Consider the following 13,920-nt stretch of genomic DNA (forward strand, 5'->3'; position numbering starts at 1 on the left):
GGTCACATCAGCTTCTCATGTACTTTTCCCCACCTGGTCTTTAAGCAAGGCTGTGAGAGTCCACAGCTGATCTTCCGCAACATCCTGTTTCAAGGTTTCATACTCCGGCACGTCAGCCTCCGTCACAGTGAGCCTCCTCAGGGTCTGTCCCATCTCCGAGCACTCCTGATTTCTGGTTTATCTGACCCTAATCACAACTGAAGCCCCATACTGCCATGAAATTACCTCCACGGCTTCAGGACACGAACTTCCCTTCACGAAACTGCTATATATATATATCTTATCTCATTTTAAGTTTAGCACTTAGTTTTTTGTTGATGGCTTTATGTCCAATTCTTCCCAGAGTTTGGGCAGAAAAGGCTTATTTGTCCAGACCCAGGTACCTGGAATAGTGTTAATGCTTCTTCATCAAGATGCTGTGACTTAACGGAATGGAGCATGAATCCTCAGAAGGCAAACAGCTCACTCACACATGTTCCTACTCCCTAATCTGTACGCAACACATAAACAAACTCTGGAAATAATTACAGCATGTACTTAAACCAAAGATACCTCAAGCTATGATGGAGCTTAATACTATTGTTTTTAAAAGATCCATTTCTTTTGACTTGAAAGGCAGAGCTATAAGGCGAGAAGGAGAGACAGATTTTCCAAACAGATTCACTCTGCAAATAGCTGTAACAGCCAGAACTGGGTTCTACAGCAACCAGAACTTGAGCCCATACCCATATGGGATGCTGGTACTGCAGGCAGCAGTTTAACATACTATACCACAATGCTGGCCCCAATTTATACTATTTTACACTTAAGTCTGAAATGTAGTTTTTAACCAAGGTAAACAAAATAAGTTTTATCCTTCGTTAATGAGTGCTTAGAAACTCAATTTCTGCTTTGCTAATGACATACAGTATTTCAAACCCAGGGAACTGAAGCCATGACCCCTTGATTGCCAATGATTAGGCTCCATACTCCACCTTCGTTACGGTAAGTCCTTCCCATACCTTTGTTAGTCCTTCGTATTTTCCATAATCTGTGCTCTTCAGCCACTCCATCAGCTTGGCATATCGGAGCAAGTCTCTATGGAACGGATGATGATTGGGCAGAGTCAGTTCAATGGAGTGTTGGGCAAGAGTTGAACTCTGATCATGACCCTGGAGTAGATACATAAGTAAATATAAGTAAATTAACATCACCAACAGTTCAAACACTGTCACAATTGAAAAATTCAAAACAATGTCCAAACGTGGACAAAAAATTAACAGAATAAGAAAAATAAAAACCAAGTACTTACATGTCTTTTATCATCCTATATAAATGCACTAAACACTACAAACACAAACCAACCCTAAATAATGTAAGAACAGCACTCAGAACTGAACTTCTTGGAAGCTATACTGCAGTAGGCATCTCTACTTCCAAATAAAAGGAGGACTCTCAATGAAAGACACAGTTAAATATACCCTGACAATGATACCACATTCAGCTTCTCACCCCACCTGCTGAAGCGGAACGGCGTGGATGCTTCTCTCATGCAGTATTATCTAGCAATTATCAAACAAATAAACTGCAATTTATTAACCAAACTTGTCTCGCACACAGTATGATATTATGATTTACTAAACAAATAAGCTTGGTACAGATTACATTAACCAGCACACTAAACAAGGAATGCTATTTACTGTAAACTGTCTACATTTACGGCATTCCCTTTGTGTCTACGATATTTAAAAAAAAAAAAAAAAACAGCTAAACACAGAATTTCAGCACTAGGAGGGATGACAATGGCTGTATGTTATGTTTTGCAGGATAACCCCTAATATTCACAACACAGTCTAAAATTCACCATTAAAAGCATTTCTTAAAGTGGATATATAGCTGTTTCTAAACATGGCCAAGACTTCTGTGTAAATCATTCAGTAGGTTTTAACAGCCAGCCTTAGACAAATGATGACCTGAGTCCTACTGCAGAAAACACATGTGGTAGTTGAAGAAATGAAGGCTTCAAGAATCACTTTAATCAGATTCAAAAATTGCTACTGCCTGCCAATTACTGGCACATGAAATAAGAAATCTGTCCAGTCCTCTTCTGAACCCTGTAACTCTCCTTCTGGGCCACAGGAGCTCAAAGCCACTGTCTGAGATCAGAAGCTGAAACATGAACCGAGTAGATTCCCTGGAGAAACACACATCCCAGCAAGCAAGGGGCAAAAAGGCCACATATCATTTTGAAGTCATTTCTTGCCTTGACAGTTACAAGCTGATCTGTTTGAATTTTGGGAAAAATGTACTAAAATAACAAAGACTGTTGGCATTACGAACTTCCTGGTAAAGTTACTCAAAGTTAATTATAAACGTGTTATAATATTTGAAAAAGCATAATAAAATTTAAAATTTTATGTACTTACTATGTATACATTATATAAAATAAGAATTTAGTCATCATGGTTTCTTCATAATTAGAGTATCTAGAAAGAAAACCTCCTAGTCCAGAGGAATACAGTTCCACATCAATGGAGAAGTCTCTTTACAACAAAGAAGATCAGGACAGCCTCCAGCATTATCTGAGTTCCTTACCAAAGTTTCAAACCAATCTGTTGAAAAATTCTCTCTATGTAACATTGTATCCTCACCTTAAAATGGAATAGTAAGAACTCATGTTATAGAAACCACATTAAAAATTGGCCTGAATAATCAATATACTTAAAAGATTTATCTGATACCTAGTTAGGTACCCGGGAAACAGGACCAAAGATGCCAAGAAAATTTTGCAAAAATGCATTCGTCAATTAAAACACTCAACACTGAGAACCCAGAAGCATCAGGTTCACAGCTCCCCTAGATGCTATGTATTGATGTGTTGTGGACACAGGTTGAAATCCTTTTCTGTAATTTTTAAAAATATTTTTATTGGAATATATACAGACAGGAGAAGAGTCAGAGAGGAAGCTCTTCTGTGTGCTGATTCACTCCCAAAGTGGCTGCAACGAATGGCCGGAGCTGAACCAGTCCGAAGCCAGGAGTCAGGAGACTCTTTCAGCTCTCTCCTGGGAATGCTGGGTCCCAAAGCTTTAGGCCGTCCTCTACTGCTTCCCCAGGTCACAAGCAAGGAGCTGGATGGGAAGCAGGGTGGCTGGGACACGAACTAGTGTCCATATGGGTTCCTGGTACATGCAAGGCGAGGACTTTAGCTGCTATGCTACTGTACTGGGTCCTTTTTCTGTAATTCTAAACCACCTCTGATCTTGGCCCCAAATTCTGAAAACAGTTTGTTCCTAAAATATGAGGATTTCTGACCACAAGTGACTCAAGAGCTTTGAATGATCTTTTCTGGATGGCTAAACTGGCATAAATCAGTCACGTCCTCCAACAGAATCTGCATTATTTGGATTGCCTAGGCACCTACATCTTTTCCACGAAGTAAAAGCTCACAACACATACAAAGAAACTTCACATGAAAACACACAGATAAGACCACTGGGCCAGGCTCTGCAGTGGCCACAGGTGCACAGAAACCTCACATTGCAGAAACGCTCGTCAGGCGCCAGGTGCCGCCGCGGGAGAGGATGCTCAGACGCAGGGACAGGCAGGGCGCAGCATGAGCTGAGCCAATGGCTTCACACTGTGCGCCTGCATCAGGTCCACTGAGTTCAGAAATTCTGATACATATAAATGCTTTCCAATTTTTAAAAATTAGATATTTTTTCTGTACCAAAGCAATCTTTTAAAATTTTCCCGTTATTTAACACTCAAAAAACACTGTTTATGTTCTCTACCACTATCTGCTCAGTTCATTCTGTTATTCCATCATTTCCTTCAGGGCCAGAAAGTTCTTCAATCACCAAAATCCTGCCTCCTTGGAACAGAACAATTAGCTCTTCCACATTTATTTGTCTTCAACACTTTCTTATGAAAATAGAATTTTAACATCACAATCACCTGAAAACTTCCAATACAAAGAACATTGTAACAACAGAGCATTATACTAAGATGGATTAACGTTATTAGTATTAGCAAAAGGATTTATCAATTTTGGAAAAATTATTTCAAAACAACTGCAGAAAATAATAAAGCATTTACTATTTAAACTGCTTGATGTGATCATAAACACAGAATGTATCAGATCTAGAACTCTAAGACATGCTTAAAGATTCTTATTATAATAAATGTACAAAAATCAACTCATCAAGTGATTGCTAACTTGTTCAGTCTCTATCAATTCTAACCTTCACAACAACTTGGCAAAATGCAGATATTTCTCTTCCTTCAAAAATACGGTCAAACCTTTTATTTAAATACATGAGGTTTCCCTAAAATTCTTTTCTATGTTATAAAAATTCGGTTACTTTTACATTTCTACTAGAATGTACATTCCTTTAATTTGCGATAAAATTGGCTAATTTGAACACCTGACTACAGGAGAGTGGGCAGGAAGAGGGGAGAGAAACCTTCCATTCGATGGTTCACTCCTTGCATGGTTGCAACGGCCAGCCAGGTCTGGGCAGGGCCAAGTCGGGAGTAAGGGACTCCGTGCAGTCCTCCACGTGGCATGGCCCATCCCCTGCTGCAGCCGGGCATCACAGCAGAGCAGCTCCAATCTGGGACACTGACGCTGTAAGCAGCAGCTTCGCTCGCTGAGTCACAGCAATGGCCCCAGTATTCAACAGTCTTTCTTGGTAAATGCAAAAATCAATGTCTTGGTTAGTTTCCAAATTTTATTTCTCTGGTTTTCTAATTTGTGAAACTTACAAAGACTGGGAATCCATGTTCTTTATTTTGTTATGTTGTACTCAGCAGATTATTGTTCCTAATCTCAGTACAATATTTCTAACTGTTTTGCATGAACTCTGTTGGAGTCCTGCCTCACCTGTGATTCTCTATCTGATTCAAACTCACTTTCGCACTTGGGATGAAGCCATAGTGCACAATTAGCACCTTATTATATACTTTGATATGGAGCTTCAAGTATATTAGTCTTGACCTCTCACAAGCATCTCTAGCCAAGAGCCGTCTCTCATTCTTACCTACTGACAAGGGTAAGTTCATAACAAGCATACAAATACAACCTGGTGACTGGCAAAGGAATGTACTGGATTACATGACTGCATCTCCCCGTGGTCACCTGACTCTCACTATGTGGTCTGATGCACTGAATTTCACACACACAAAGACCTTTCTCTGGACCCTGGGACATCCTCTTCCACGTTCTTCAACGTACTCTATGCTGTTGCAACATTCTGGTTTTGACCATGCATCACTCTCATGTAATAATGCACTTAAAATTTGCAGAACTGGGAAGCATTCATTTTAAACAAAGCATTAGTTCACAAGGCAGGGAAGCAAAACCATACATGACTATAGGTTATAGCTAACACTCAAGGTGCAAAAAGGACCACTGTGCATGGGCTGGCATTTCTGATCCCTTCTATAAATGCACATAACTTCACTGTCAATAGGATTATTTTTAAGAAATGTGGAATCACAGAGAAATGACTGCTATTGATCTTATGTAAGAAAATATGTCAACTGGCATTTTTTTAAAAAGATTTATTTATTTATTTTTTATTGCAAAGTAAGATGTACAGAGGAGATGTACAGAGGAGGAGAGACAGAGAGGAAGATCTTCCATCCGATGATTCACTCCCCAAGTGAGCCACAATGGCCGGTGCTACGCCAATCCGAAGCTGGGACCAGGAACTTCTTCCGGGTCTCCCACACGGGTGCAGGGTCCCAAGGCTTTGGGCCGTCCTCGACTGCTTTCCCAGGCCACAAGCAGGGAGCTGGATGGGAAGTGGAGCTGCCGGGATTAGAACTGGTGTCCATATGGGATCCTGGCGCGTTCAAGGCAAGGACTTTAGCGCTAGGCCACGCCGCCGGGCCCATCAATTGGCATTTTCTGTGCTACTCCTAAGCTTATTTTTTCCTGATGCTTTTCAGTTCGAATCAAGTCTTGAAGGAGTTCCCTGACTCCCCTGACGCTTGCTCAGGTGGTCTTTCTTCATGCTCTCACAATACCAGAAACACAACATTTAACCAGCTAGTGTGTCTGCCTTTCTCCCTTCCCTGTCCTAGAAGCTCCTCAGGGACAAAGTCAGCCTGTCCCTTGTGCCAGGTCAGTGTCAGCTCTGCACCTCCATCACTGGCCAATAAGCACTACACAAATGAAGCAGTAAGTGCGCGACTGAAAGAATGACAGGAAGAAAACAAGCAGAATGAAATCAAGTGCCCTCTTTGAGCCAAAATAAACCGCAATGGGACATTAAAACCAGCTACAAATATGGTTAATGGGTAGCTTAAATCAGTAAGCTAGATTATACAATCTTAGCCAAAAGGCTGAGAAGCGATAAAGCTAGATTATAATGTGAAGATTTTGCTGTTAAGTTTAGCAAACTTTATAGGGAAAAACAAATGCCGAGAAGAACCAGAGAAGCTTCAGCCAACTTTGATGTACTCACAGGAACCGAAAGAGAGTAGGACCTGTTATAGAGTTGAAGGAGGGCCTGAGTAAACTAATCAGAAATAAAACACAGTAAGTACACTTGTTCTAGAACACTGCAAGGTGTCAACAAAGAAGGAACCCAATGTTTCCAGATGGCATTATCCTGATGAACTTCTCCTCCCAATTATCTTCCCCAATAACTCTAACAAAATAAGAAATTTATCACACCTAATAGTAAAATACTCTCTATTCAAATCCCTCTAAGGTACTCCTAATACTATTAACAGTAACAGCATTGCCACATCCCTCATTGTAACATTCCTTGGCACATAAAATTGTAGGCAAGGTGTTTATATAAAGATGAAGTCATCTGAAACACACAGTTGATCTGTAGTTATTTCCCGCAGGTATACTCTGACCTCTGTGTATAAGCAAGGAGAGCCCACAAAACAGCTCAACAACAAATCAAGTCCTGGTTCTCACCTCAACACATCGAAAAGTAAAACAGGCCCCATGGGAAACAAACAAATTTGAACTTATTTCTATAAATATCTACATGGAAAATGAGTTAATGAAGAGTTATTTATTTGATTCTTAGGATCACAGAATTTCAGCTGAAAGCAGATAATCTGTCTCCCTAATACCAAAGATGCATCTGTGCACAGATATGCACATATTTCAAAACCTCAAATTTTAAAATTGAGGGAATCCATTTCAATTGCAACTGAACACATAAAGTTTACTGTGAGAATTTAAAGTAATACACAGATAAGCCACAGAACATGTCTGCTTCAACAGTAGGTTAAATTACCTGCTGAACAAAAACGTTGTTGAGGTGGTTGGCCAGCCTGCGGGCAAAATGCTCTCTGAGGTCCCTGAAGCGCTGCTGTTGCTGCTGGACCGCCAGGAGCAGGTCGTGGCCTGAAACACCAACAGTGCTTCCTCAATGGTTTAACTGGTTTGTTCTTCCGCTTTATGATAAAGTAGCACAGCGGTTCTCCCAGCTGAGCGTCCCCTGCAGGCGGTGAGGAACGTGCACGACCGGCCACGCGTGCTGTGACAATGCTGGTGGTGCCGGCGCACACTCCAGTCTCAAGCCCACAGGCTGGGAGAACCCTGTGCTGCTGCCTGCTCCATCAACGCACCCTCCTTGTGCTGCTAGGTTCTCGGGACAGGACTAAAGAAGGCTCGTACTGTTGACTAGAGTCAGCAGTACGCAATTAAAAAGGACTAAAATGAAGACTTTTTTTTTTTGTTAGCAGACTCACTGGAAGTCGGGTGAAATTCCTTTGAGTCTCCACCATCGCTAGTTCTACACTGCCAGCTGTGTGAATCCCGTCAGACTCTTCCCGTTCCAGGCAGAGGGGAACCTGGATCCCCCAGTGTGGAGCTGCGCCCCACCTGCTCTGAGGGTACCCAGGCGGAGGGGAGCCTCCAGTGTGGAGCTGCGCCCCACCTGCTCTAAGGGTACCCAGGCGGAGGGAAGCCTCCAGTGTGGAGCTGCGCCCCACCTGCTCTGAGGGTACCCAGGCGGAGGGGAGCCTCCAGTGTGGAGCTGCGCCCCACCTGCTCTGAGGGTACCCAGGCGGAGGGGAGCCTCCAGTGTGGAGCTGCGCCCCACCTGCTCTGAGGGTACCCAGGCGGAGGGGAACCTCCAGTGTGGAGCTGCGCCCCACCTGCTCTGAGGGTACCCAGGCGGAGGAGAGCCTCCAGTGTGGAGCTGTGACCCACCTGCTCTGAGGGTACCCAGGCGGAGGAGAGCCTCCAGTGCGATACCCCCCGCCCCGGGGAGCTGCGACCCACCTGGTCTGAGGGCCACACTCATGCACTGCAGCAGGGCATCAGCGGCGTTGGTGCAGGCCTCGATGCCTCGGGACGAAGCCAGGTCACCTTCCTGGAGCGCCTTCACGTGCCCTTTGGCCAAGTCCATGTGGTTCTGAAACGTGCACACACACACTTCTGGGAAAACGGACAGGCAAGCTGCTACTGAATCCTGTCACCTGGTACTTGAAATTATTTTAAGGTCTGCTCTCACGCAGGAATCAGGACTTTTTTTTTTTTTTTTTTTTTTTTGCTTTTGCTGCTGATAGGTTATTACACTTACCACCAGGAATTCTACCTCCGAGAGCAGTTTCACATTGTTGGTGTTACTGAGGTGGATCAAGTGGTTGCTCTCAGAGATCTGGTCCATCTGTTCTTTCACACTCTGCAGCATTTCCTCATAACTGCTCAGCTTTAATTCAATCTGGTCCACCTCCTTTAGAGCCTCGTCTAGCAGCTTCATCAGGATGTTGACTTGCTTTTCAGAAGCCATTATTGATTGGATGTTGGCCTAGGAAAATAAAAGCAAACCAATGTGTAAGAGTATACAGATGAACTGTTTCTAGAGCCCAATGCGGCAGCCTAGAGGCTGAAGTCCTTGCTTTGAACGTGCCATATGGGCACCAGTTCATGCCCTGGCTGCTCCACTTCCCATCCAGCTCCCTGCTTGTGGCCTGGGAAAGCAGTCCAGGACAGCCCAAAGCCTTGGGACCCTGAAACTATGTGGGAGATCCGAAAGAAGCTGCTGGCTCCTGGCTTTGGACCAGCTCAGTCCCTGCCATTGCAGCCACTTGGGGAGTGAATCAGTGGATGTTAGATCTTCCTCTCTGTCTCTCATCCTCTATTGATGGAGTCCATGCAGTAGGTGTGAATAACACGAAGGTGTGAAGAGAACAGCTCCCTGACTGGCAGGGCCCGGGGAGCTACCAGCTGCTTAGCAGGGCTAAGTGGATTCATCTCTGACCACCTTGACACAGTTTTCACTCCCCTTTGCATGGGTACTCAACCACCCCACTATGTAATCTATTGAGGCATTGTCTGCCCCTGTGAGATGGCTTTTACAACCAACATGAGCTTAAGAGTTAATGTCACTGAGGATGTCCTGGTGAGTGGGCCTTTAACTACACACAGGAGTATAATTAAGTCTGTGCTGTTTACCCATTGCCAGAAAATCTGGCCCAGATATTTATCATGCTTTCTGGGGAATGGCTTGATAAGAGGAACCCTAAAAGTTATCCTGTTACTGTGACCCTAAAGGTCATTCTGCTATGACAAAGAATATAGTTACTGTGACCCTGAAGGCCATCCTGCTATGACGAGGAATATAGCTACTGTAACCCTGAAGCCTATCCTGCTAAGGCAAAAAATATAGTTACTGTGGTCTTAAAGGTTAGCCTGTCCTTGCAATTCTTTAGAATATAGAAAATGTAGTTGCTTTAGTTGTTTTCATAAATTTTTAGCTAGAGGAAATACAGGGTGATTTCACTAATATCATAAAGATATATTTTTGATTATTGTTTGATCACTTATGAAGTTGTAGAGCCTGCAGTTGTAGAGGAATGTAATGTTTATAACCTTTTGTCTTAGATCTTCATGTTTTTTCTCTCTTGATGTATTTCTCCCATTTAGTGATAGATAAGTTGAATAAGAATTGTATTAGGAGTGTATTACTGTATAAGATGTGTGGTCTACTGAGAAACTCTTGGTTGCAACGTTGGAATGGATAATGCCTTGCCTAATACTGAAACAATTTGTAGAATTGTCTTTGGAAACACTCACTCATCCATTGTAGAGTTGAAACTTAAATAGAGTAACTTAGCTCATTGCTAACTGCAATTCTTTCCGCCGTTTTTACCCTTGCTTTACTTGTTTGGTTAACAAACTGTGTGAGCTTACAGACCTAATGGCCAACTAATGTCATAACCCCGATCCCCATAGACCAAGGCCCCAGACCTTTTAACTCATACAAGATAGGGGTCTGGTTGATACAGGAGGCGCCTAGGTTATAGTCCAGACCTGAGGAGAGCAGATGAAGACTGACAAGCCAAGATAAGCAAGGAATATGGAATCCTTCCTCAATCATTTCTCAAGAAGTTGTAAATTGTGCCCCCCTGAAGCTATGTCAATATGCCCCTAAGAAAAAACTTTGTACTGCTTCTGTATAAATAAAGCGGACAGCTTTCTCGCTTGGTCCACTACGATCAAGGAATCTGGTGGTCCGTCTCCTTTCTTTCTCTCTTCACGCCTCATCCACGCACCCTTCCCGAGTTCCGGACTCAGCTGGAGCTGGACTCCGGCACCTTTTCTCTGCAAAGCATTTCACAGCGATGCCCTGGTTTCTCTATTGGGATTTCGTGTTTCTGTAGTTTGCACAAGTGGGTTCTGCACAAAGGGCACATTTTCAGCCCTGGACGTTTAGGGGCATAAGGCCATGTCATCCTAATCTTTCTTCCATTTCTACCAGCTACAGAAAAAAATCCCTTAGTTCTTACAAGAAACCCTAAATAAATACAAAATGCTTTACATACTATCTTAACTGAAAGGGTAGCAGTAGTATGCCAGTCTTTGAAGGATACATGGAACTAATTTCAAATCGTAACACACTGGTACTGGCAGGATGTGAATGAATATACCATTTTTTTTTCTTTTCTTGCTCATTGGCAGTAATTTTTTTTTAAAGGCAAAGCAGGAACAAACCAGGAAGTCCTTACCATGCTTTTCTAAAAGATTCTGGTATTAGTCCTGAACTCTGAAACAAAGAAGCTGCCAAATTCAAATTAAAACGGCAAAGCCATCTGATGACCTGAAACATACACACAGTATACGTGATCTCTTCCAAGTTTAGTCTCCACGGAGTTTTGTAAACTTGTAAGCTTAGAATATGCACATAAGCTGAGTATGAGTCAGATCACACCATTTCTGGCTGTGTATGCATAAAGCACCAAAAGTCTGAAGGTCTTTAAAATGGCCCTTATTCCCTGAAGCTTTTTCTTAAGAACAAAACAAACAAAACAGCCCTAATGTTTGCTGCTCTCGCGTTTCCTCACCTGTGACACTGTGTGTGTGTGTACAGTGCCAGCTCGGCTCTGAGACAGCAGGGCAGGCACACGGAGCGATTCCCCCTGGCCTGCCGTCTTCACTTCACTGAACCGCTTCCTTTGGGCAAGGTCTTCATTTCAGCCTCACTGCTTTCTTTCCAATTTGGCCCTTTTTGCAAACGCGCTCTCACTTGACACTGAGCTGCACTGAGGTGCTCCAAGGGAGGGGGCGCCCCATGAAGGAGGTGTCCAGGCAAGGGGGTGGCACCCCTGGGATGCTGACCTTGGCTGCTCTTCCACTACCACCATGACCCTCCCCAAAAACCCACAATCTCAGCTAACTGCCTTCACAGGTGTGCAACAGAAATGGTTCTGTCTTTGATACAAGAACAGCACAAAACAGGCTGAACACGTCTCTGACAGTTGAGGAAACAAAGAAAAACTAAAACAAGACGACGTCTACTCCCAGTCAGCATGTGCATTGCTAAAAAGACAAACAAAAACACAAACAAATGTTGCTGAGGATGGTACACAGAGGAACTCTGCTACATTTTGGGTAGGAATATAGTGTAGTACAGCCACTAGCAGCATGGGGTGGCAGTCCCCAAACCCGGGAATGCAGGTAACACACGATCTACAAATCCCCCTGCCAGGCTGTCCAACTGCAACACTGTCCACAGTCACTAAGATATGTGGACAATCTACACTTTGCTGCACAGATAGAATGAGGCACACCTTCACAAGGCAGTACTGCTTAGCCACTAAAAACAAACAGTGAGCTTCTGTCATCTGTGGCAACCTGGATGGAGCAGGGCCATACTGTAAGTGAAATGAGCCAGGCAAGACAAGCCCGCGTGCCCTCACTTGCTGTGGAAGCTACGAAGGCTCATCTCAGAACAGCGGTCTCCAGCGGCTAGGAAGGGGAGGGCAGGACAGCATGGTAACTCCTGTTCCACAACACAGTACTATGGCTACAGGGGACGACAGCTGTGTTCTTCCGAACAGCCAGCACACACAAGTCTGAGTTCTCAACACAAAGAAATTATGTCTGAGATGCTAATTACCCTGATTTGAAGACATATACATATGTATTGAAATGTCACTGTCTAGCCCATTAACCAACAGTTATTTTACATTAATTAAAAATGCAAAGCCTTTTAGAAGAACAAAGAGTAGTGAAAAACTGGTGGCTGATGCTGTGTGTGAAGAGCAACACTCACGCTCTGAGGGCTTGGGTGCTAAGGCAGTAAAGCGTAAATGTCACCGGCCTTCTCCATCTACCGCCAGCACACGTTCACAGGGCACGAGGAGTCTTACCCCGTCCAGCACCTGCAGCTCTCTGGACAATTTCTCTGCAAAGGCCTCGGCATTGGAGATGGCGTATTCACAGCCTTCCATCATGATCTCAATGTCCTGTTCTTCTCTTGCATTTAGCTCCTGGTATTCATCCACGGCTTCCTCATCACCTCCCGTCACGCTCTGATTCTCCCCACTCGGAACAGATTCTTCAATAGCGTGAAAAGTCAAAATAAAACAGTCAAAAAGGAGCAACGATTGTAAGGTAGAACTTACACCTAGTCTGTAAGGTCAATTATAGGCATAGGGCACATTTAGTGGCTGAAAAATAGAAAACGGTGATTCAAAATACATGAAAAAAAATCCTGCAGAACTTATGTTTATAAAGAGTTGCATATGCTAATAAAATAAATGCTAAAAATAACAAAGAGCATGCAGACTAACTTATCAACTTGTAAGTATTAAGATAAAAATTAAACAGAAACATGCAAAGACGAACCTACTTCCCGCCTGAGGTAGTGCCTGGTCTAACAAAAACATTTCAACAAAACAATTAACTTTCTTTTTATTCCAGGTAAAATTTCCTTTTGGTATTCTGCTCTTTTTTCTCTGACTTACTTCATTTATTTTCCAAACAATGTTTTAACTGAAATGAAAAATGTATCTACAATCCATGGTTTCGGACACTGAAAAAGATACTCCCTGGGGCCCAGGAGCTTTGTGGTTAGGGAGCACTCCCGCGTCAGAGAGCGGGGTTTGACACTCAGCTCTGACTCCTCCCTCTGGACTCCAGTCTAGCAATCAGTGGTGCTGACGCAAGTAACGAGCGCCTGCCGGACCGGAGACCAGCTAACCCCAGGCCCTGGCCTTGGCCCTGACCCAGCGCGGTCCACTGCAGGAACTGCAGAGAATACACGAGCACTTGGGAGTACTCTCTCTCTCTCTCTCTCTGACTCTCTTTCAGCTTCTCAGTCATTTCTATAAAGCATTAACTGAAATTCCCACTTCTTTGCTTGAAAAATTTCATATGCACTGACAAAATTTCTGTAAATGTGTTATGGCTCTCTCAACTAAATGAGCAACAACAACTTGCCTGTGAAGATGCAGAAATTAAACAAAAGACCAAGAATTTAAGTAGAAAATGTTTTCTAGATAAAATGTTTCAGTTAGTTTTTATTGAGAGAATACACTATCATTTGGGCATTTTATACAAAGCCTGTGACCAGCAGAGGTCAATGAAAGATTATTTTTAATCCCTAAGAGGCTGTTTTACTACTCTCAGGCTATTGATTTTTATAGACTTAATGGAACATGACTTAAATCACAAAC

At 43.2% G+C, this 13,920-nt stretch overlaps 1 protein-coding gene across 3 annotated transcripts in view; it reads right to left on the reverse strand.

Annotated features, from left to right (window-relative positions):
* The window catches only part of EXOC1 (exocyst complex component 1), a 52,090-nt gene that overhangs the window by 23,846 nt on the left and 14,324 nt on the right, over positions 1-13,920 (reverse strand). For all 3 annotated transcript variants that reach the window (XM_058667285.1, XM_058667286.1, XM_058667287.1), the window contains exons 4-8: positions 12,613-12,800; positions 8,541-8,768; positions 8,240-8,372; positions 7,248-7,357; positions 1,002-1,151 (exon numbers count right to left, since the gene is read on the reverse strand). In XM_058667285.1, coding sequence (XP_058523268.1) covers positions 1,002-1,151; positions 7,248-7,357; positions 8,240-8,372; positions 8,541-8,768; positions 12,613-12,800 — 809 coding nt within the window. The remainder of the gene's footprint in view (positions 1-1,001; positions 1,152-7,247; positions 7,358-8,239; positions 8,373-8,540; positions 8,769-12,612; positions 12,801-13,920) is intronic.

Source organism: Ochotona princeps, chromosome 7, assembly GCF_030435755.1.
Source record: "Ochotona princeps isolate mOchPri1 chromosome 7, mOchPri1.hap1, whole genome shotgun sequence".
Classification (NCBI taxonomy): domain Eukaryota; kingdom Metazoa; phylum Chordata; class Mammalia; order Lagomorpha; family Ochotonidae; genus Ochotona; species Ochotona princeps.